The 23089-nt window shown below is 37.6% G+C and overlaps 2 protein-coding genes across 7 annotated transcripts in view; one reads left to right on the top strand and one right to left on the bottom strand.

Annotated features, from left to right (window-relative positions):
• Nucleotides 1-10524, top strand: part of LOC108317245 (syndecan binding protein) — a 30572-nt gene extending 20048 nt beyond the window's left edge. For 4 of the 6 annotated variants that reach the window (XM_017547570.2, XM_017547569.2, XM_017547571.2 and 1 more), the window contains exons 5-9: nucleotides 3109-3270; nucleotides 5056-5231; nucleotides 7254-7425; nucleotides 8194-8285; nucleotides 9354-10524. In XM_017547570.2, coding sequence (XP_017403059.1) covers nucleotides 3109-3270; nucleotides 5056-5231; nucleotides 7254-7425; nucleotides 8194-8285; nucleotides 9354-9408 — 657 coding nt within the window. In that variant the 3' untranslated portion in view covers nucleotides 9409-10524. The remainder of the gene's footprint in view (nucleotides 1-3108; nucleotides 3271-5055; nucleotides 5232-7253; nucleotides 7426-8193; nucleotides 8286-9353) is intronic. The other 2 variants (XM_017547574.2, XM_017547573.2) reach the window with 1 other exon arrangement.
• Nucleotides 10525-11163: 639 nt separating this feature from the next.
• NSMAF (neutral sphingomyelinase activation associated factor) overlaps nucleotides 11164-23089 on the bottom strand; it is a 77727-nt gene continuing 65801 nt past the window's right edge. Inside the window, exons 23-31 of the mRNA XM_017547565.2 lie at nucleotides 22541-22599; nucleotides 18575-18642; nucleotides 17726-17793; nucleotides 17181-17304; nucleotides 15478-15561; nucleotides 14301-14451; nucleotides 13744-13846; nucleotides 13497-13606; nucleotides 11164-11866 (exon numbers count right to left, since the gene is read on the bottom strand). Of these exons, the coding sequence (XP_017403054.1) occupies nucleotides 11772-11866; nucleotides 13497-13606; nucleotides 13744-13846; nucleotides 14301-14451; nucleotides 15478-15561; nucleotides 17181-17304; nucleotides 17726-17793; nucleotides 18575-18642; nucleotides 22541-22599 (862 nt within the window). The 3' untranslated portion in view covers nucleotides 11164-11771. The remainder of the gene's footprint in view (nucleotides 11867-13496; nucleotides 13607-13743; nucleotides 13847-14300; nucleotides 14452-15477; nucleotides 15562-17180; nucleotides 17305-17725; nucleotides 17794-18574; nucleotides 18643-22540; nucleotides 22600-23089) is intronic.

The following is a 23089-nucleotide window of genomic DNA, read 5'->3' as shown; positions in this document are numbered from 1 at the left end:
GAGTGCAGTGGCACAATCTTGGCTCACTACAACCTCCATCTCTCAGGTTCAAACTATTCTCCTGCCTCAGCCTCCCAAGTACAGCCTGGGACTACAGGTGCATGCCACCATGCCAGCTAATTTTTTGTATATTTAGTAGGGATGGGGTTTCGCCATATTGGCCACTCTGGTCTTGAATTCCTGACCTCAGGTGATCCACCAGCCTTGGCCTCCCCAAGTGCTGGGATTACAGACATGAGCCACTGCACTTGCCTTTGCTCTTAATCTTTTAACATTCTTTTCGAAATCCAAAACTCCATGTAAATTAGACCCCAGATTCTAGTGTATAGTGGATCTGATAACCTTTTATTTAGGTTATTGCTATGACCATAGCACTTTGTACCACTTATTATAATCGTAGTTAAATACTTCATGAGAGGTCTGTGTCTATCTGTCTTATTGCTATATCCCAATGCATAAACAGTACATGGCATTTATGTATTTACCAAATATTTATTGAAAACTTGCTTGCGTTAGTGGTGATGCAGTTGGGAAAACAAATAATAGTAGGTATTTCAACAGAGGTAATTTAAGAGGTTGAAATATTGAATAAACATAAATGGACATAGATGTAATTGCAAATAGCTAGCTGCTTCTCCTAGGACTGGGGTAACACAGGGGAGAGATTAGAGTTAGCAGAACCTAGAAGCTTGAGGGAAGAGCCCCACAGAGCTGGGACTCAGACCTTGGACAAGGGGACACTACTAGTACCTCTGAGGGATTGTAATGAGGCTAGTTCTGGGAGTGTCAGTAAAAGTTGCAGACTGGAACCAATGCTGCTGCCAGGGTTAAGGGCCAGGCGTACACAATGCTAACAGGAACAGGAAGTACACAGGAAGGAACGAGGTGCTTTTCACTCCAGTCACTGACAAATGAAAATATAATTTGCACAGTTAGGCCCAGTGTCACCAAGTAGAGTCTAGAAGGGTAGATTTGGAGCTGATCAACAGTAGCTCAATATCTGTTACCACTTTCTCCTTTGACTACTCACTATGTCCACACATGTACAAATATTTGAATTGCATGTGACAACATTAACAACTTTATACTTTCTCCTTAAAAGATGCACTTCTTCATAAAATCAAAGTTCAAACTTTATAAAGCGTTCCATAATAAATACCTTAGGCTTACATGGTCACTTACGATCTTTATCACATATTCTTATTGTTGTTTGTTTGTTTACAATCTTTAAAAATATAAAAATCATTCTTAACTCAGGGGTGGACAAAATGAAGACATGTACCCTTCGATATAAATGAAGTTGCTCTTACCCTTTCTCCAGAAAGGGATGATACCAGTTAATGTGGCTATCTCTGGGCAGTGGTCATGGTGTTGATTACTATATGATATTAATTACCCTTCTAAGTATTCACTTTCTCAACAGAATATTTTTAATTTAAAGGCAAAAGTGTAAAGTTAACCACCGCCAACAATTCATACATAAAGGTAAAAGGAGGTACAAATGAACAGAAAGATTAATTGCTGTATTTACAGAAAATATACAGATACAAAGAAGAAGAGCCATAGCTGCTCTGATTCTTATTTTAGTAACTGGTCATGAGGCTGTAGTTAACATTTAGAAGTTCCTTTGTTCACTACATGGATGCTTACTTAGATCCTTTTGCCCTTCGGCAATATATCAGCTGGTCTTTTTAAAAAAAACTTAATACCTAGAAGGGTGACCTAAACCTTCATTTTTTGTGTCTCAATCTCCAGGGTTCTTCAGTGCACCACTGCCTTTTCTTTTTCTTCTTTTTAATTTTAAATTACTTGAAGTTGTTGCTGGAGACTAGTGAGTTTTTTAATTCACATACTTTTTTTTTCTCTTGATATTCTATCTCGATCTCCCCCCTCCCCAGCTTTATTGAGGTATAATTAACAGATAAAAATTGTTTATATTCAACTGTGTATTTCAGTACAACTTGATATAGTGATACACACACACACACACACACACACATTGTGAAATGATTACCAGAGTCAAGGTTATTAACATATCTGTCACCTCACGTAGTTACTATTTCTTTTGGTGTGTGGTGAGAACACTTGGTACTCTCAGCAAATTTCAAGTATACTGTACAGTGTTATTAACTATAGCTACCATGCTGTACATTAGATCTCTAGAACATACTCATAACTGAAAGTTTGTACACTTTGACCAACATTTCCCTTATTCTTTGCCCTGCCCACCTCAGCCCCTGACGTGGACAGGGGAAAGAATGAGGGAAACTCTACTTGTGTGAGTTTGACTCTTTTCAAATTCCATATATAAGTGAGATCCAGACAATACTTGTCTTTCTGTGTCTAGTTTATTTCACTTGGCATAATATTCTCTAGGTTTATTCACGTTGTCCAAATGTCAAGATTTCCTTTTTTTGATGGCCTGATATTATTCCATTTTCTTTTTGGTTGGGGAAAGGTTCCACTTAAAATAAGAAACCCATTTTGGTCAGGAAAACTTGAAAAAATTAAAAACTTGAAGCATGGCCTGACACAGGTCCCTAATATAGGTATTCTGGGGCATTCTTGTTTATGCCTATGATTTGTTAATCCATAGATGGTTATTAGAGGGGAGAAGACATAATAGTTGACAGTCTTACTTGTGCCAGGTCCATACAACATGCACTTTTCATTTAGTCCTCTCAGTAACACTGAGGTAAGAAGGTTGCCCCCTTTTTGGAAATTCTGAAAGGTTAAGTAGATTGTCAAAGATCATGACATATAAAAGAACCCTCTGGAAAATGTGTTTCAAAGCCTGTGGCCTTTAAGTTCAAAGATAATACATTTGAGATGAAGGCAAGCCAATGTACCAGTGAAACAAATGTCAGTGAATTCAAAAAGTAACAGAGAATCATTGAATCTCTTGGAGATGATATATGTGTGAATAAGTTAATGAAGAATTAATAATAGAGCCAGTGCCATTTTCACAGACATAAAACTTTATCTGAAGGAAATTATTTGTGGATTCCTTTTTGGAAAGCCACAATTGAATATTTTCCAGTTAATTATCATTGTTTTTTTCAAGGAGAGTGCTTCTAAATATTGACACATTGTATATGGCTTTGTCAGCAGTTGGTAGCAAGACCTTCCAGTATGAACTATATGGTGGCTCCTGTAACTGGTAATGATGTTGGAATTCGTAGAGCAGAAATTAAGCAAGGGATTCGTGAAGTCATTTTGTGTAAGGATCAAGATGGAAAAATTGGACTCAGGCTTAAATCAATAGATAATGTAAGTATTTTTAATACCTATATAAGTGATTAATGTTAAAATAATTTGAAATGGAAATGCTTTAACTGTAATGGTGCATCTATAGTTGAGAATATTTTAAATATACAAATTTTGTTCAATTGGGGATGTTCTACTTTGCAGAGGCAGAGTTGGGACTTCTGACCAAATTACTTTGAAAGATGTTTTTCTTTTCTGAGTACTCTAACTGGAATACAGTTCACTGGCCTACATATATTATAATGTAGTTTGTATAGAATTGTGGCAATTAAATAGAGCAGATGTGAACATTAAGAAAAAACTGACCAGTGAGAGTTGATGTCAACATGTGTGCATTTTTAAACCAAACAATCAGTATTTGTGAGATGGTTTTTGCTGTTATTTCCACCCTTCAAATTTGAATTTAATATGTCATTTTCTGAGTAAAAGTTTTTTTCTAACTAGGGCAGCTATTACTTGACTTTATGATTACTTTACCTCTCACCTTACCATACTGAAGATATGAAACTCTCAGGAACCATTTAGAATTGTTAAGGACATGCTGAGTCTTTACCCAATTCATAGTTTTAGCCATTACCTCACTGGATTCAGTTTTAGTCATACATCTCTAGCATAGTGCACTGCTGTAAATGGAGAAGGTTGATCTTGGCAGGAAGCCCCAAACACGCCTACCCACCGGGGGCTGAGGCTATTGATGGCCTTGTTCACTTATATCTTATTCAGAATACATCTGTGTGCTTGGTTGGGATGCTCTGACTTTGCTGCCCTTTCTGCCTTCCTCTTCAGGGAATACAGTATACTGCTGCCCCTTATGCCAGGATTGCTCTTGTGTTCTTTCTTCTGTCCTAAAGAGAAAAGATACTTTTCATAGACCCCTTGGCCCCACTGTAGGTAACACTTGGAGTGGATTTGTTCACTTGGCCAAGTGCGTTGGTTCATTTATGGGGTGCTGCCTAATTCTTGCTTATCACTCTACAATGTAACAGACGTGTGATAGAAATGTCTTACCTAGTTTAGGATTGTAGGAAGGGTCTAGCCTTGTAGATGCTCTTACATTCTACCTGTCTTATTCTTCTTTTATACTTATCTATTTATATTTTGTTCAATTTCTGATGGAGATTTTACATAAGTAAAAATATCCATGTAAGTGTAGTTACCGGTTAACAGTACTTAGTTCTCTATATTTATTTCATAGTGTGTTCTTTATAAGCCTGTGCATGTAGATTTAATATGCTCATCTTTTTAGGCTATCAAATAAACTTTAATCTTACCTAATTTTACACAATGTATGGGTAAAGGAACACTTCAGCTCAAAAGGTAGAATTATGACCTTAAACTGTCATTTATTAAGCTGTAAAAGAACTCACCAAACTTCCTAACATGTGACTTGCTACTGATTATGTACTGATAATTTGGTATTCTAGCAGACTCATACATGCTTGCATTTATTAAAGTTGTCCTTTATTTTCCTTAGTTTTGTATTCCAAGTTGAAGGTGGAGGGGTTGTGGTTGGTCAGGTGGGTCATGATTTGGTATAGAAATTGCCATTGAAATCTCACTTTTCTGCTTTCTTCTTTGGAGTTACTGCCTTGATAAATGTTTCGGTTCCTTTTGAGGTGATAACTTGATATATTATACTCATATAGTTTTTCCTTTTTTTTCTTTCTTTTGTCACCAAGGTAGATTTTTTTTTTAACATAAACAGTTGTTTACTAATTTTCCAGCATTTTAGAACCATACCATAATACGGTAGTGGTAAATGACAAAAGTTATTTTCTTATTATCTAGGGTATATTTGTTCAGCTAGTCCAGGCTAATTCTCCAGCCTCATTGGTTGGTCTGAGATTTGGGGACCAAGTACTCCAGATCAATGGTGAAAACTGTGCAGGGTGGAGCTCTGATAAAGCGCACAAGGTGCTCAAACAGGCTTTTGGAGAGAAGATTACCATGACCATTCGTGACAGGTAAGCTGTTACTAAACAGTTCAAATTAAACTTCAAGATTAGTTTTCCATTTTGGGGGGCTTTCAGAGTCTGTGAATATATTATTTAGTTGCAGAAAATGATCAAATGTTATTAACGAGCCTTATAGTCTTGCAGTTGTGTGGTGCAGATTTGTCTTACATAGTTTTTAAAGCATTCTGATATGATACCTTATTTCAGAGTTTATAGGAAAAATCTCTCTAGAAAATAAAAAAATATATGTTGGAGAAGTAACTTGAGTAGCAAGGCATCTCTGTGCTCACTTTCCAACTTACTGCTTAGATACATCCAGCCTAGGGTGTTCACACACAGTGCTGGTCCCTCATTGTGAGGGTCAGAGCCCATGCAAACTTCCAAGTAGTGTGGGAGTTCTGAAAGCCATATCAAAACTTTTGGGTAGTTATGAACTAGTAGTTTTCAAGAACATGGAATATTCTGTTTAGCAGCTCATTCATTTAGAACTTAAACAGCACATGAAATAGGGCCCTCTATTTATTTTCTTGTCTACTCTGTACCTAATTAAGGGTGGATCTATATCACATCGTTATAGTAAGCTTTTGAGTTTTTGTTCCTTCTCAGTGAAACTTCTGTTTTCTGTGTTTCCAGTTTCTCATACAGTTTAGGTATATTTAGTAAATGTTTCAGATGAATGTCCTTTTTACTTTATATCTAAAGCAGAGTTCAAAGAGTAAGTTGTACTAACAGAATTTGATAATATAAACACAAGTTTATCATAAAACCCTTATGAGAACATGGTAACAGAGTTTATAGAGAATCAAGCAAATATAACTGGTGTAACAGCTCTAGAAGGACAGTTGGATGCCTTTTAGTAACAGCTGCATGCCTTCCTTTCCAAAGGGGCTTGAGGAACGTAAGTCTTATTGCTAGCTCTAGTTCTTCTTTTCAAATAGAGCAATGTATAAAATTTTCGAAATCAAGATGTGAGAAATATTTTAAAGGTTTTAAATAAAAGAAATAGTCCCTAAAAATGATTTGGCTCCAGAAAATACCAAAAGTTAATAAAAAAACAAAAATTATTTTTACCACTGTGATTTAGTTAAGTGCGTATCATTCTTAATGCTGTAAAGTCTAATTATAAAGAAAAAGCGGCCGGGCGCGGTGGCTCACACCTGTAATCCCAGCACTTTGGGAGGCCGACACGGGCGGATCACAAGGTCAAGAGATCGAGACCATGGTGAAACCCTGTCTCTACCAAAAAAATACAAAAATTAGCTGGGCATGGTGGCACGTACCTGTGGTCCCAGCTACTCGGGAGGCTGAGGCAGGAGAATTGCTTGATCCCAGGAGGCGGAGGCTGCAGTGAGCCAAGATCGCGCCACTGCACTCCAGCCTGGTGCCTGGTGACAGAGCAAGACTCTGTCTCAAAAACAAAAAAAAAAATCATAAAATCATATAAAGCAGTTGTCTTTGATGCTTAAAAAAGGAAATGTTGATTAGTAAGTCAGTCAAGGCCGGGCGCAGTGGCTCAAGCCTGTAATCTCAGCACTTTGGGAGTCCGAGGCGGGTGGATCACGAGGTCAAGAGATCGAGACCATCCTGGTCAACACGGTGAAACCCCGTCTCTAATAATACAAAAGATTAGCTGGGCATGGTGGCGCGTGCCTGTAATCCCAGCTACTCAGGAGACTGAGGCAGGAGAATTGCCTGAACCCAGGAGGCAGAGGTTGCGGTGAGCCGAGATCGCGGCATTGCACTCCAGCCTGGGTAACGAGAGCGAAACTCCGTCCCCAAAAAAAATAAAATAAAAAATAAAAATAAAAATAAAAAAAAAGTAAGTCAGTCAAACCATAATAAATAAACTTTAAAAAAACCTTTTACGCAAAGATGTTCTTGTGAATGTATAAAATCAGAGCCATAACTTGCTCTTATTAGAAACAGTGTTTATTATAAAGGTATTCAATATGGCAACATTTATGGAATATGAAATCCATTAAAAGGTTTACCTTAGAATTAAGTTTTTAATTGAACCCATTATGTTTGTAGGCCCTTTGAACGGACGATTACCATGCATAAGGATAGCACTGGACATGTTGGTTTTATCTTTAAAAATGGAAAAATAACATCCATAGTGAAAGATAGCTCTGCAGCCAGAAATGGTCTTCTCACAGAACATAACATCTGTGAAATCAATGGACAGAATGTCATTGGATTGAAGGTAAGGAACAGACTTTATGGCTTGTTCTGCTGCAATTTTAGAAAATGTCAGTCTGTTGATTATATTTAGATGGTGCTATTTTTGTATTGATTTAGGTGGGAGATGGGGAATGTGGGGCCTGGGCTCTTGCTCTGCCCAATCACCAAAGGTATTTGGGCCATCATCTGGAACTACAGTTCCTATAACAAGAGGGCTGGAATAAATGATCTCAGAAGTACCTCACGCTAGAATTCTGTGGAAATATGGCCAACAAAGATTTTTATGCCATTCTAAATGAATGGCTGCCCAACATTTCTCAACCCAGGAATATAAGGAAATGAATAATAGTTTTGGTTCATATTAGTATCTTGTTTATATAGTTTTTCCCCTCCACAAATTCCTAAATAAGTCTGTCTTAAGGTCAAAAGGTTTTAAGTATGACCTCCTCATTTCATAGACTTTGGCTTAGAATATAGAGTTAACTAAGAGGAGATGGTAGTATTGTAAATGGGGAAAATTATTTAATATTCAGAAGTGAAAAGGTTTTTTTAGCTAAAATATTCAACTCAGTTTACTTAAGCAATTTGGTTACTAGCTGTGAAATAGTGTACAAATAAACTGGGTAAGAAACACTAGAAAAAATTAGAAATACAGGATTTTAGAGATATTAACAAAATGTAACAGGACATATATTTCAGATATTTTGTATTTCTTTACTAAGACAGCATAGTTTTGTACTTATTAAATAACGCCTCTGTGGAATTAATTTTGAATATGTGTTTTTATCAGGACTCTCAAATTGCAGACATACTGTCAACATCTGGGACTGTAGTTACTATTACAATCATGCCTGCTTTTATCTTTGAACATATTATTAAGCGGTAAGTAGATAATTTCTCAACTTAATGCATATGGTCATGTGACTTAATATAAGCACCATATACTTTTAATTCTCAGCCCTTTGGTTCTTTTACCTAAGGAATGGATACTGGTGTTTATCTAGAAATTTGAAGTAAATTATTTGAATCAAAGGGGTTGGTAAGGATGAGCTCTTACAACTTCCCAAACGTGAATAAAATTCACATATACTTGCTCAGTTTTGATATTGCCTAGTAGAAAAAAGGTATCCCAGGAGAAGTGGGCATGCTTTCAGCTTTCAATTTGCAATACAATTGACTGCAGTTGTACTGCCTACCACTCCTCTGCTCAGTATAAATCTAGCTATGGTGGTTTGTAATGGAGAATTCTTGCTGTTGGAATGCTAGAAAAAAGTTTCCCTTCTCTCCAGAATCTCAGGAGGCAGATAGACATGTGTGTTGATGCTATCTGTGCCCAGGAACTGAGGATTAGAATGCCAAGTGATCAGAACTGAAAAGAGGCAACAAGGGTTACTTCTATAGAGCTTTTCAGATCCTAGCATCTACCATAGCTGTTTTTGTCAAGCCAGCTTGGAATACTTTTCAGAAGCTCTATCATGCATGTGAAAATGAGATTTAAAAGATTCATAAACATAACCATTGTAATGAAATTTTTGTGTCAGCTTCTGGATAGAATGCACTTAGCTATTCTTGGAAGGGGTAAAAAAGGAGTTATTGTCGTGACTAATTGTTCTAGAGTTCTGTTAAATCACTGATGGATCCCTCTACCCCAATTAATCACAGCCTTGTCATTTTCTCTCTGTTTTTTAAAAATCATCAAGTTTAATGTACAGTAATTCATTTGTATCCTAACTTCTCTAGCCAAATACAGATAGCTTCTCCCACTGAGTATCTGTCAACAGCTAGATTACCAGAGATGCTTCTAGACTCATTTAAAAGATCTTTCCCTTCTCTCCATTCACCTTTGATGCCAACAGGTGCTAAATTGGAATTGGGAATTTTCTTGGATTAACATAGCATTTTTGAAACAAAACATAACCTTGGTATATAATAAAAGTACCTCTCTCGTAGGATGGCACCAAGCATTATGAAAAGCCTAATGGACCACACCATTCCTGAGGTTTAAATTCACAGCACCATGGAAATGTAGCTGAACGTCTCCAGTTTCCTTCTTTGGCAACTTCTGTATATGCACATGAAGCTTTCCCGGAGCCAGCAAGCATATGCTGCATGAGGACCTTTCTATCTTACATTATGGCTGGGAATCTTACTATTTCATCTGATACCTTGTTCAGATTTCAAAATAGTTGTAGCCTTATCCTGGTTTTACAGATGTGAAACTTTCAAGAGATTTACTGACTTTCCTAGAATAGTTTCTCTACTGGAAACCTGATGCTTTTATAAGCCATTGTGATTAGGATGACTGATACAGGCTTAGCTTTGTGAAAACCAGTCACCTTTCTCCTAGGTCAGCGAGTAGTGCTGTTCATATTACTTTAGTTCTATAGCATATTTGTGTTTTTAACATGCTACCATAGTACATTTAGAATGATTGCCTTTGATTTTTTAAAAAAATTCTGTTTGTGGGTGTGTAAAATGCCAATTAAGAACACTGGTTTCATTCCATGTAAGCATTAAACAGTGTATGTAGGTTGCAAGAGATTGTGATGATTGTTTTTAAATTTTAACTACCTTCACTTAATATGCTTGAACTGTCGCCTTAACTATGTTAAGCATCTAGACTAAAAGCCAAAATATAATTATTGCTGCCTTTCTAAAACCCAAAATGTAGTTCTCTATTAACCTGAAATGTACACTAGCCCAGAACAGTTTAATGGTACTTACTGAGCTATAGCATAGCTGCTTAGTTGTTTTTGAGATTTTTTAGTCAATGAGTAATGGAAATTTCTTTCTTCTAAAAGTTGCCAGTACCACTTTGTGAGAAGCAAATAGCTATATATTTAATGTAAAAATTATTACACTAAACAGGATAAACTTTTGATTCCCCTTTTGTTTTTTTGTGAATTAAGTGGTATAATACTTAATTTTGGCATTTGACTCTTAAGATGTAACCTAGCTAGTTCAGGATGGTCTTAGAGTATTTTTCTGGTAATTTGTTCCATTTCGTGACTTCTCTTTACAAACAAAATGATAGTGACACTTTATCCTGATTTTTTGCTTCTTTTTGGTTTATGTCTATTCTAATTAAATATGTATACATAAACTTACATTTTAGTCTGTCTGTTATTGTATCATTTGCTTTCACCAAACTTATGCATGACGTAGAAGACAGGCATGTGAGATTCACTATCAGCTATGGGAGACAGTTATCTATCAGAACAAGCTGACGTACAGGTGCCCTAAGAATAGCTCTCAGTGCTGAGAAACTGAGTGTCAGGAAAATTGCTTCCAGCTGGGAACCCCAGATTACCAGGTCTGAGAGAGCTGGTTCACACCTGCCGTGCAGCAGGAACTCATTGAGGCTACTGATTGATTGTCCCTGACAACACCTGACACCAGGTAATAACACTTGCAACTGACTTTGATAATTCTATCAGTGTGGTCTGACTTAAGTTTTTTTCTCCTGTGTCATACTACCTGCAAGATATAACGGTGTTTTAAAGAGTATAGAAAAAAATTAAGTCACATAATTACCATGGTTCAGAGGTTGAATATAAAAGAAAGTCTGCTGCTGCTGTACAGCTTACCTTGTTTGAAACTTAGAAGAGAAAACCAAAATATTTGATTATCTACCTTGAGTCTGAAGATAATTTCAAAAGTAATGGAATTACATTCATATCATTAAACATGGTTTTCTAGAAGAATGAATACTTGCGGTCTTCAAAACTACTAGTGTTATGTTACTTAAAATGAAAACAGCTTTCTTTAGAGAAAAATATTTTTAATGTAGAAAAGATGGATAGCTATAATGAAATACAAACTGTTCCTATACACAGTAAACTTACTGTTATAAGAACTGCTAATCCTTCTCCAGGTTCTTAGAATCTGGGTACAGCAATATAGAAAGTAACCACTCTATGAAAACACACACCCAAAACCCGATGGGTGGCAATTGTGATAGACTAGGAAGACAAAACAGAGAGCCTCAGAAGTAGCAGAGAGTACTGCACATTTTCTTGGAAAATTCTTAATTCTTCAGTGCTTTCTGACACGTTTCCCCAGCCAATTTATCTCTTAGCTACTCTGCTACTCAGTCCTGTCTTCTGACAATCATCATACTGGGATGATCATCTGCCTTTCAATGTAATATTTTTTTCCCTAACACTGCCACATTTTATCTGCCTTAAAAAAATGGCAACTAATGGCTTTCAGTGAAGTCACCATGATTTTGAAAGTTTAAAACCACACATTTTCCATGTGGTAAAACTTCTAATTACTATCATTGCACATTCACCAGTCCGTTTAAAAGTTTGGTTTAAAAATGCATTAAATAGAGTTCAATTTAATATTCAGGAGAGGAAAAGGCACTTAATACTGTAATTTCCAGAAAATAATTTGTCTGTCTTCCCCTCCTGTGATGATACTGCTACACTGTTCATTCATCCATATACATGTCACAGCACCTGACAGAAAAAGACATTTTGGTTAGGTAGGAAGTTGACCAGGAGCACCCAAAGATGAACTTTACTCTGACACTTAACGTTTGCTTTGCTATTCGTTTACTAAAGAAGTGAAGTAAGTTCTGTTTTTCTTGTCTCCTTTCTATAACAAAACTCTTGAATAAAAATAATTGCTTGGTACAAAGATCTTGTAAGGAATAAGAAACCATTTAAGTGTAAATCTAAAGCTAAAACAATTTGGAATTACAGATAAATAACAGAATGCAAATAAATACCTTGGCAAAATAAGTATAATACAGGTATAACATGACAAAAGTTAGGAGACGGATGTGGAAAAAAAAGGTAGGAATTGGTTAAAGGTTATTGGTTTATTTCCTTTTCCACTGGAAGGGGTCAAATGACATTCAAGTTACTAAGTTAAGAACAAAAGTCATAAAGAATTTCATTTTTTTGAAACAGTGTCTCACTCTTACCCAGGCTAGAGCACAGTGACCTGATCAAGCTCACTGCAGCCTCCATATCCTGGGCTCAAGCTATTCTCCCACCTTAGCCCTTTAAATAGATGGGACCACAGCCATGTGCCACCACACTCACCTCATATTTTTTATTTTTAGTAGAGATGAGGTTTCACTGTGTTGCCCAGGCTGGTGGTCTCAAATTGTTGACCTCAAGCAATGCTCCCACCTTAATGCTGATATTATAGGCATGAGCCACTGAGCCTGGCCCAGAATTTTTAAGATACACATTTAAGGGGCCGGGCGCAGTGGCTCAAGCCTGTAATCCCAGCACTTTGGGAGGCCGAGGCGGGTGGATCACGAGGTCAAGAGATCGAGACCATCCTGGTCAACAAGGTGAAACCCCGTCTCTACTAAAAATACAAAACATTAGCTGGGCATGGTGGCGTGTGCCTGTAATCCCAGCTACTCAGGAGACTGAGGCAGGAGAATTGCCTGAGCCCAGGACGCGGAGATTGCAGTGAGCCGAGATCGCGCCATTGCACTCCAGCCTGGGTAACGAGAGCGAAACTCCGTCTCAAAAAAAAAAAAAAACCAAGTCCTCCAAATGATGAGAAAGAAAGCAAAAAGTTGTAAGCAAACAATCTAATGAATCTCCAAGAAATATTACTAAATGAAAAAGATGTGCAGAACAGTTTAGTATACTCTACATAAATAATACACATATACCCTCTTATTCACAGGACACACATATTGTACTGTAAGGAGGACTGGGAGACAGAAGTCAGCAGTAGAAAGAAACCTTAATTTTCATTGTAATTCTTTACTTTTGTATTGTTTCTGGGTTTCTTTCTTGCTTGCTTTTTTTTTAACCCAACAATTTAAGATCATACTATTATCTTTAAAAACATTATAGCTTTATGATGGTTTTTAATTGTCCATATGAAAGTTAAAGACTTCCTTTTTGGAGTCCAATGCCTGTTAACATAAATCTAAATCCTGAGTAACCTAAGAGATGCAGATCACCTGGCCAATCAAGATGCTCAAGGGACATGTGGACAGTATGGAAAGACCATGGGTGTTTTCTGCCCAAAAAGACCGTGTTCCCTGATGGAAAAGGCAGGCTTGAGTTCATTATCTTGAGAACAAAGATCAAGACAACTGCAGTAGCTGCTTACCTGTGTGGCCCTGTATTCTCTCACTGATTTTTGCTCCAAGGAGATCCCAAATGAGCAGTTCACCAGACTGACTTCCAGATAAAACGGAATTTCCATCCCAGACAAAGCACCTGCAAGAATGATTTAGAAATAGCTCTTCCTTCATCATGAAGGAAGGACTATGTTAAACTGGCCAACATAAGCCCAAATGAAGCGATCATGAACGTGTTTGTAAATGTCTTCACCCCCCGTAACTGACAAACTATACCTCTGGGGCTGATCTGATGTCATAGAGGAGATGAGCATTCCTGTCTGCACATCGATGACATTAAGACAGCCATCTGCTCCTGTGCTGAGGACATGGCGACTATCTGCAATACAAGGTGGGACTCATATATGAGTGACGTTTCAGAATGTAGTTTAGATTATTCTGGATTTTATTTCTGAGTCCAGTGGCCTAAACTCCACATTTGTTTTCTTCAAAATCCTTGTACTTAAGCAACGACTATCCTCTCCTTGAAATGGTTCCAGCGCTTCCCAAGACAGGGATGACATGACCCTTTGATTATGAGTTCATTTTTACCTTATAAATTAATTTCTCTAATGAGTTGAAGAATTAAAAATAACCCATCTTGCTTTTCTATCTGATGCAAATGCCACAAGTATACTGTATCCTGGCATAAAGCAGCGTTAGCTATAGGCAAAACCTCTTTTATCAGCAAACTGTTTTTCTTTGTAATTTTTTTTTTTCAAAATTAACAATATTGTTTATTTCAGAATTCCAATTTACCTGATATAATTGGTTTTAAAAAGGATAATATCTACCTGGGCTAAAAGCAGTGTCACATACAATCCCTGAATGGCATGGAATCTGGTGCATTAAGGTGGCTGTTGTGAGGTCCCAAATATTCACTGTGCCTTCTTTGGTGCCGGAAACTAACAGTGTGCTTGCAGCATTTAAACTGATTGTATCTACCTAAGGAAGAAAACACATTGATACATATTCCATTTAGATTTATGGTCATTAGCTATGTTTCTCTAGTCTGATTCAAATATGTAGCCATCATGATATAAATTAAACTCTGTTGTACAGTGTGCTGGTTTTGCTAATGCAGATGTATTTCAACATCATCCTACTGAATAATAACATTTAAAAATGAAATTAAATTCTTTATAAGCTAGTGAATACAAGAAGAAATGAAAACGAAGTATGGCTAGGGTAAATGTAATGCTGTTTCAAAATAGCTTAAAACTGACAGTCTCAGAAAGATAACTCTATGAATAATAAATTATAGTGAGGAGCCAGACTGCCTGGAGCACAGCCAGTCCATGATTATTTGAGGGATTTGTGGGAGTGGGGGAATCTCTTGAGGCTATACTTGCATATCATCATGAATTACATACTAAATATTTCTCAAACTCAGCTAAGCTGAAGACCATGGAAATTAGGCATCAGTTCAAAACCTTACAGAAAAGGCAGTACTGTCAAGTACAGCATATGCAGCAGTGTGACCCGGAGAAAACAGCGAGTGAGAACTGAGTGCCTGCTGGCTCTGCCAACAGGCTGCATGCACTTGGCCAACCCAGACAGCTGGTCACTGTCCTCCACTGTTGGATGGGTATCGCCTGGACAGATGGTCCCCTTCCACCTTTTGGGTCAGAAAACATGAAAAATCATAGGCCCGGTCTTGTTACCCCAGAGAGTTTCAGGATAACCAAATATTCAACATCCTGCTTAGAAACTACTATTCTGGAATTCTAGTTAGATGGTAGCTAATTCTCAGGGAAATGTACAAAGAAGTAAATTGAAGGAGGAGGAAAAAAGTAAAAATAGATTTGGAAACTTAAAGAGTCAACACAAAGAAAAGAACTGAGATTTAGCCTATAATCTTCCATTAGCCAAATAAAACAAAGCAAAACATCAATAAAACCAAGAACCTTCTTCCAGCCCAAACCCCAGACTTTTAAGGTCAGTTTTCTGCAGTTTGTTGCTGGTACTCACACTGACATCATGTTCCAGTTCAGCCAGTAGGTCAAAGTGGTGTCTTTTGGTGCCTGACATCTCTGCAGGAACACCAGACCATACCTAGGATGGAACATGTTGCAGAAGGTATTTTGAAACATTTAACATAAAGTCATTCCGGTGTATTCAATAAGAACTCCGCTGCTCAATTTCCATTCAACAGTCTTGCCAATAAAGTTAAGCTGTACAGTGCTCCAGCTCCTCCTCTCTATGCCTGCACTTTTTCCTACCAGCATGAGCTTTCTTGCAGCCCCTTGATTGTACCTGTGTTTCCTTCAGCTGCACTTGCTGCTGTAATCATGTGACTTTAGTATGTGAACTAAGGAAATATGAGTGCAGAAGTATTATGGTATTTTGAGAACACTATTAATGTTTTGAGAAGATCAAAGAGGATGTCACCCCCAAAATAACTAAAATTAGGTACAGGCAAATAAACTTATCTAAAAGAATGGAAAAAAATTTCCTGAAAAACTGGAGGAATTCTAACAATTTTAGGTTCTTGCTTTCTTTTACACCAACACAAAATAGAAACTGAAAATAATGAAAGCTGGTGTGGCGTATGTAAGATTCCAAAGAAAAGACTGAATGTAGTCCTACATTGAAAGAATGGTGGCCGGGTGTGGTAGCTCACATCTGTAATCCCACCACTTTGGGAAGCCGAGGTGGGCAGATCACCTGAGGTCAGGAGTTTGAAACCAGCCTGGCCAACATGGTGAAACCCCGTCTCTACTAAAAATACAAAAATTAGACGGGCATGGTGGCAGGCACCTGTAATCCCAGCTACTTGGGAGGTGGAGGCAGGAGAATCACTTGAACCTAGGAGGGGAGGTTGCAGTGAGCTGAGATCACACCACTGCACTCCAGCCTGGGCGACAGAACTAGACTCTATCTCAAAAAAAAAAAAATAAAAGAAAAAGAAAAGAATGGTGAACGAGTATGCATTCCAATGCTTTACGTTTAAATAAAATGTGTCTTTTAATGATTCCTCACTTTAACTTGACATTTTCTAATTAACTATAATCAACTAATAGTTCTGATCATGGCAGATGAAATGGGCTGCTACTATACATTTCTTTTTAATTCTGCTATTGAATGAATGCTAGACCATTCACCCCACAATGGAATATATAGTACAGGAATAATGATAAACTTCCTGTTATATTAAGAAGTGGCTATAATTCTCACCACTGCACTTCAGCCCCAGCTTAGGTGACAGAGCAAGACCCTGCCTCTTAAAAAAAAAAAAAAAAAAAAAAGCAGGGGGAAGTTTTTTAATAAAAAAAAGTACATATCACAAAATGCACATATCACAAAGTATGTGATATGTAAGGATACTGAATGTTATTGCCTGTGTTTAAAATATATATATTATATAAATAAAATATATAATATATAACATATTTTACATATATTATAATATTTTAGATATATATAAATGATATATGTCATATAAATAAAAATATATAAATATCTATATATATATAGATATATATTTTTAAACACGAGCAATAACATTCAATATCCTTAAGTATCACATACTTTGTGAAAAAGACTGAAGTGACTGAACATGTTAACAGGAAGCTGAGTGGCTTATCACATCTGTATGTACAAACATTTTAAGCTAAAAATCATATATATGCCATATAGCATACCAAGTTACAAAATGTTAATTATATATAAACCTTCACTGTAGAGTCCCAGGATGCAGAATATAGCCTGTTGTCATGCCAACAGATCTTACTAACAGCATCATCATGTCCCATTAATGTGTCCTGGCGTCTTCCAAATGCTATGGAATAAAAATAGCTAAAAGATAATGAGAAGTATTAAAACAGTAGTCTAGCTTAATTTTAAGACTCTTAAAGAAACATTATGCTGTTTAATTCTATACTTACTAAGGCTCGCTAGAATTACAAATTGCTTATTCTCAAATTACTAAACAAAATATTCTAAATTTAAATTTAAAATTAGAAATTTCCATGTCTGGCTCATCTGTGTTTTTACCTCAATTTAAAACTTAGAGAAAAACAGATGCCAATGGGAGAAATTATTCGATCCAAGGAATTGTATTCAAATCCAACCACACTGTCCCCATCTCTAGTATTTGTTTCCTTTAGAAAACAGTACAGTATCCTAGCAGGGAAAGCTTCTGGCTTTTCACACATCACGTCCAGAGAGGCAGCTATTCCGCATGTGGAATCACAGAGCGGGGTACACAGATACATACACATTATTATCCCATGAAGAACTTATGACAGTGGCATCTCCTGGTAAAAGTAAACATGATGATAAAGCCTGAAATACAAATGATTTGACATTAACAATCTATAATAATTAGTAAGTCTGTAACATAGTAAAACTATCTTATAAGTTCTCCCAAAAATTAATCCTCAAATTCTCTTTATGGTGGCTCTCCTATTTACCCAGATTTTCTCAACTGGCTAATTCAAGGCATAGCGTTTCTTCCCAAACGCAGAAAGAAATGTCCAAGTGTGTCAAGGGTATCACAACCTAGCCTGATGACTCTCTGGGGTCCCCTGGGCTGGAAGAAGCCCTTTTACACTTTGGAGTAAATCTCCAGGGGAGGGCAGGCTGGGGATGATTTTCGAGAAAGAAAATACCCCCCGCTGGACTATAGACTTATGTGAGTCAGAAAACCTTCCAAAATTCCTTAGGGAATTTCCAGATCTTTTGCATGATTTATATTAAAAATAAAATGTCTTATTTCAGAAGAATTGGTTTTGTCATATTCAGTACCCTACCAACTCAGAGATGCATAAATTATTTAAGTAGCACATAACATTTAGTCTGACAGCTAAAAAAAGGAAAGTCTTATTAAGTAGAATTCTACTGGGTAGCTCTCCAAGTATTTTAAGCTAAAAATGAAATCACAACAGTATAAGAAAGTGGCAATCTGAAAAAAAATTAAAATTAGAAGTAATCTAAGATATCTGGTGGATTTACCACACAGGAATAAACTCAATTGTTTTGGGGGAAATAAAGTATCATTGTATGTGTGTGTATGAAACAAACTACTACATGGATTTCTATCATAATACTAATGAAATGAACTCACCATATTTGAAAATGATATACTTCTTTGTAGCATTTTTGATTCTTTAGAAAACATCTTCAAGGTGGAATCTAATTTAATAATGAGAAGTACACATATAAGAAAGATTTCCTGGCTGGGGATAGTGGCTCACACCTGTAATCCCAGCAGTTTGGGAGGCTGAGGTGGGTGGATTGCTTGAGCTCAGGAGTTTGAGACCAGCCTGAGCAACACAGCAAAACCCCATCTGTACTAAAATACAAAAAAATTAGATGGGCGGGACGGCATGTGCCTGTAATCCCAGCTACTTGGGAGGCTGAGGCAGGAGAATTGTTAGAACCCGGGAGACAGAGTTTCCAGTGAGCCAAGATCAGGCCACTGCCCTCCAGCTTGGGCAACAGAGCGAGACTCCATCTCTAAAAAGAAAGATTTCCTAACCATTACAGATGTCAAAGAACAGCTGCCCTTCTTGTTTCTGGTGGCCAACAGTATACTTTATACTCCAAAGTATAATCTTGTGGAAAAACCAAATGTAAACATGGCTAGATGATCTGTGGCCAAATCCAACATTAAGATTCTATGACCTGTACTCCATGACAAAGAAATCAATTTAAAAATCCAGCACAGACATGGTAGGTATACTCCTGACATTTCAGTATGACTATATGCAGAAACGTCATAGCTGATAAACGCAGAAAGTTACAGGGAGGGGAAGTAGCAATTTTAATAGTAATATAGAAACAGTAATTTTAATACTAAATAAGATGAAAATATCTTGGCAATGTTTACTTTAAACAAACTGCCCAATTATAGTGTGATACCCTTACACTGAACGTTAGTTATAGAAGGGGACCACTGACTTTCTAAATAATAAAGTAGAAATTAAAAATCCAAGCATTTAATTTTCTTGTGTAACAGAAATCTTAAATTGTGTGTGTGTCTGTGTGTGTGTCTGTGTGTGTGTGTGTGTGTGTGTGTGTGTGTGAGAGTGTCACTCTGTTGCACAGGCTGGAGTGCAGTGATGTGATCTTGGCTCACTGCAAATTCCACCTCCTGAATTCAAGCAATCCTTGTGCCTCAGCCTCCCGAGTAGCTAGAATTTATGGTGTGCATACCACACCTGGCTAATTTCTGTATTTTTAGCAGAGACTGGGTTTCACAATGTTGTCCAGGTTGGTCTCGAACTCCTGGCCTCAAGTGATCCATCCGCCAGCTTCCCAAAATGCTGGGATTACAGGTGTGAGCAATTGCACCCAGCCTCAAAACAACTTCTTAAAAACCAAGAGTCTCAAATTACAAGGCTCTAATGTGCTTCAAACATACTATATTTGAGATATGTAACAATCTATTTCCTAACATATAGAACATGTCAGAATGAATTTTAAATAATTTCTTCTGCACAGTATAATTTACTAATTCAACCCAATTTTTGCAACCCCAACACACAGAATTCCTGACAATTTATAAACATGAGCCTCAATAAAACACTCTTCAGCATTAATTTGAAAACGAAAACAGAAGAATGGACACAGTATCATTTGAACTTTTCCCTGAGCAGTATAATTAGATCTGATAGTCTTCCCAACATTGCTTTTGATTCTCTTAGCCAGTTCTGAGCATTCACCACAAATTCTGTTTAAGATGATTAATTTGGGGCATCCTACAAAAAGAAACATAAACCAGTTGAGTGTATAAAGATGTTTTTCTCTCCTTGATGTCTACTGGTTAGGATTTGGTGCTCTCACTGCAGCAGCCTGGGTTCATTTCTCAGGGAACCAAAAAAATTTAAAAAGAAAATAATAAAAGAAAAAAAAGATGTTTTTCTTAAAATCACAGGTCCCCTGTACTAGAGGTGATCATGTTAAAGACTACAGTAAAAGCTAAGCTTGAAAGTGGCGGGTTCTGTGCATACCCACATACCTAAACACACTGTGTACTAAAGGAAGATATGTAACTTTGGGGTGACCATCAGGATACACATAAATCAGTAACATTAATTATGAAAATTTAAATGTGAGAAGAAACTAACAGAAAAAAACAAAAGCTTCTGACTTTATTTTTAAACTTTTGTAGCCAGGAGCAGTGGTTCATGCCTGTAATCCTAGCATTTTGGGAGGCTGAAATGGGTGGATCACCTGAGGTTAGGAGTTGAAGATCAACCTGATCAACATGGTGAAACCTCATCTCTACAAAAATACGAAAACTAGTCAGGCATGAAGGTGGGTGCCTGTAATCCCAGCTACTTGGGAGGGTGAGTTGGGAGAATTGCTTGAACCTGGGAGGCAGAGGTTGCAGTGAGCTGAGATCAGACCATTGCACTACAGCCTGGGCGACACAGCAAGACTGTCTTAAAAACAAACAAACAAACAAACAAACAAACAAAACCTCTCTCTCCTTTATTGGTAAAATCCACAGAGAAGTGACATAATACTTAATAAGCCTCGGAGGTTTGAAGCCACAACGCTCATAAAATTCATGGTTCACAAGGTCATACAAGTACAATGGGCTGAGGGATTTAACCAACTATGCCAGACAAATCATACTAAGAACATGGGTTTTGCTTAAAGATAAAGCATTTTGTCTGAGGCTATAATGTTGGCAAACTCTATAAGTAGAAATTCTGGCAAAATACAGATTGCTTCCTTCGATCAGAGAATTGCCCTGGTGACCCTGGTGTGGTCCAGTTTGGGAACTGCACCTGAACTTCATTTTGGTTTACTGTGTGGAATCACTTCTATTCTTTGTGGAAAACTCTTTTATATACAATCCAATACAGTGTTTGAAAAACAAAAGAATGAAATGCTACAGATCATAAACAATGATAACAGAATCTGAGAGTAGTAATCCTGATTTTCCTAGAAGTGTTTAGTTGGATAGTATGTTGTCTTAATGAATAAAAAATAAAATTTCCTATGATAAAGACTAAAGAGCGAATAGCCTTACTTTAAAAAGTTACAAACTGTCAGAACGAATTGTCTTCTAATGGAAGCAGGAAGCAAAGACACTAACTACCCCTTCACCTCTGCATCTTCTAGAGCGCCAACACAGTTCTCAACATGACGAGGCCAAGACATACTTTAATCGATAATACATAATGTGGCTGGGCGCGGTGGCTCACGCCTGTAATCCCAGCACTTTGGGAGGCCGAGGCGGGTGGATCACGAGGTGAAGAGATCGAGACCATCCTGGCCAGCATGGCGAAACCCCGTCTCTACTAAAAATGCAAAAAATTAGCCGGACGTGGTGGCGCGTGCCTGTAATCCCATCTACTTGGGAGGCTAAAGCAGGAGAATCGCTTGAACCCAGGAGGCGGAGGTTGCGGTGAGCCAAGAATGCGCCATTGCATTCCAGCCTGGGCAACAAGAGCAAAACTCTGTCTTAAAAAAATAAATAAATAAATACATAATGCAAACTACCAAGGAGAGAACAATGGTGTATATGGTAAGGGATGCTTTCTGCTTTATAGCTATAAGTCATATCAATGACACACTGCAAGGGTTTTTATAATTTTGATAATGTATAAGCATATTAAATAATATATGAATTTGGCATTGCACTAAATCCTACAGCAAATAGCCTGAAGTATAGACTGAATGACAAAACTGAAAACCGTAACAGCAAATCTGCCTTTCTGTGTGCCGACAGGCATGCGCCAATTTCTGACACAGCACTTGCTACTCATGGCCAACCCCAGCAAGTGGACAGGGCGCCCTCTCATGGCAGGCAGGAAGGGCCCGACCAAGCAAGGGTGTGGAAAGGAGGCTGTTTCTGTCCTATACCCTCAACTCTGGGAAACCTTATTAGCAACAGAAAGATGTTCATTATTATTTTTGGCAAATTACAAGGAAACTCTATGTAATACACCACAAAGAAACTGCTCTAAGTTGATTTTATGTGGAGGCAGCACATATAAATGCAGTCCTTGACCACGAGCTAAAGTCTCACATTCTAGGATTCCAGTTAGGCCGCCTCTCAGAGAGGAACACTGACCTTGGGATGTTGTGAAGACTGAGGATCCATTGCGAGAGACCGTGATCCCTGTAACTGCCCTGCTCAAAAACAAAGTTTAACAAATTACTGCTCATTACGTGTTAGGACACCCTCTTTGTTTCATGTCCTTGATTTAATTTTATCAAGTTTCCTTAATATTTTTCTTCACAGCATGTCTGCCGGATCTGTCCCAGCATAAACCCGCCATTACCAAATCACCGCTTGGCACCTTCCAATGTTCTGGCAACACCTGTGGCTAGAAAACAGCCCCACTTTTTGCTTCCCTATGTGCCATATGCAATGCTTCATGTACTCCTGACAATTTCTGGCGACTGGAAAACTCTTTTCCTTCTAATCCCCCTCATTTGACCATCACCAAAATGACAAACTTTTCTTCACAGCCTCTTCACTTGCTCGTTACTGAACCTCATTTACTCAGTGACCATTCAATGATGAGAAAATTGGTTACATCCTGTCCTCTTAAAGGATCGTTTGTTCGCCGGGCGCGGTGGCTCAAGCCTGTAATCCCAGCACTTTGGGAGGCCGAGG

The sequence above is a fragment of the Cebus imitator genome, unplaced genomic scaffold (assembly GCF_001604975.1).
Source record: "Cebus imitator isolate Cc_AM_T3 unplaced genomic scaffold, Cebus_imitator-1.0 Scaffold199, whole genome shotgun sequence".
Taxonomy (NCBI): Eukaryota; Metazoa; Chordata; class Mammalia; order Primates; family Cebidae; genus Cebus; species Cebus imitator.
The sequence above is the reverse complement of the archived record's forward strand: the minus strand, read 5'-3'. Positions and strand labels throughout refer to the sequence as shown.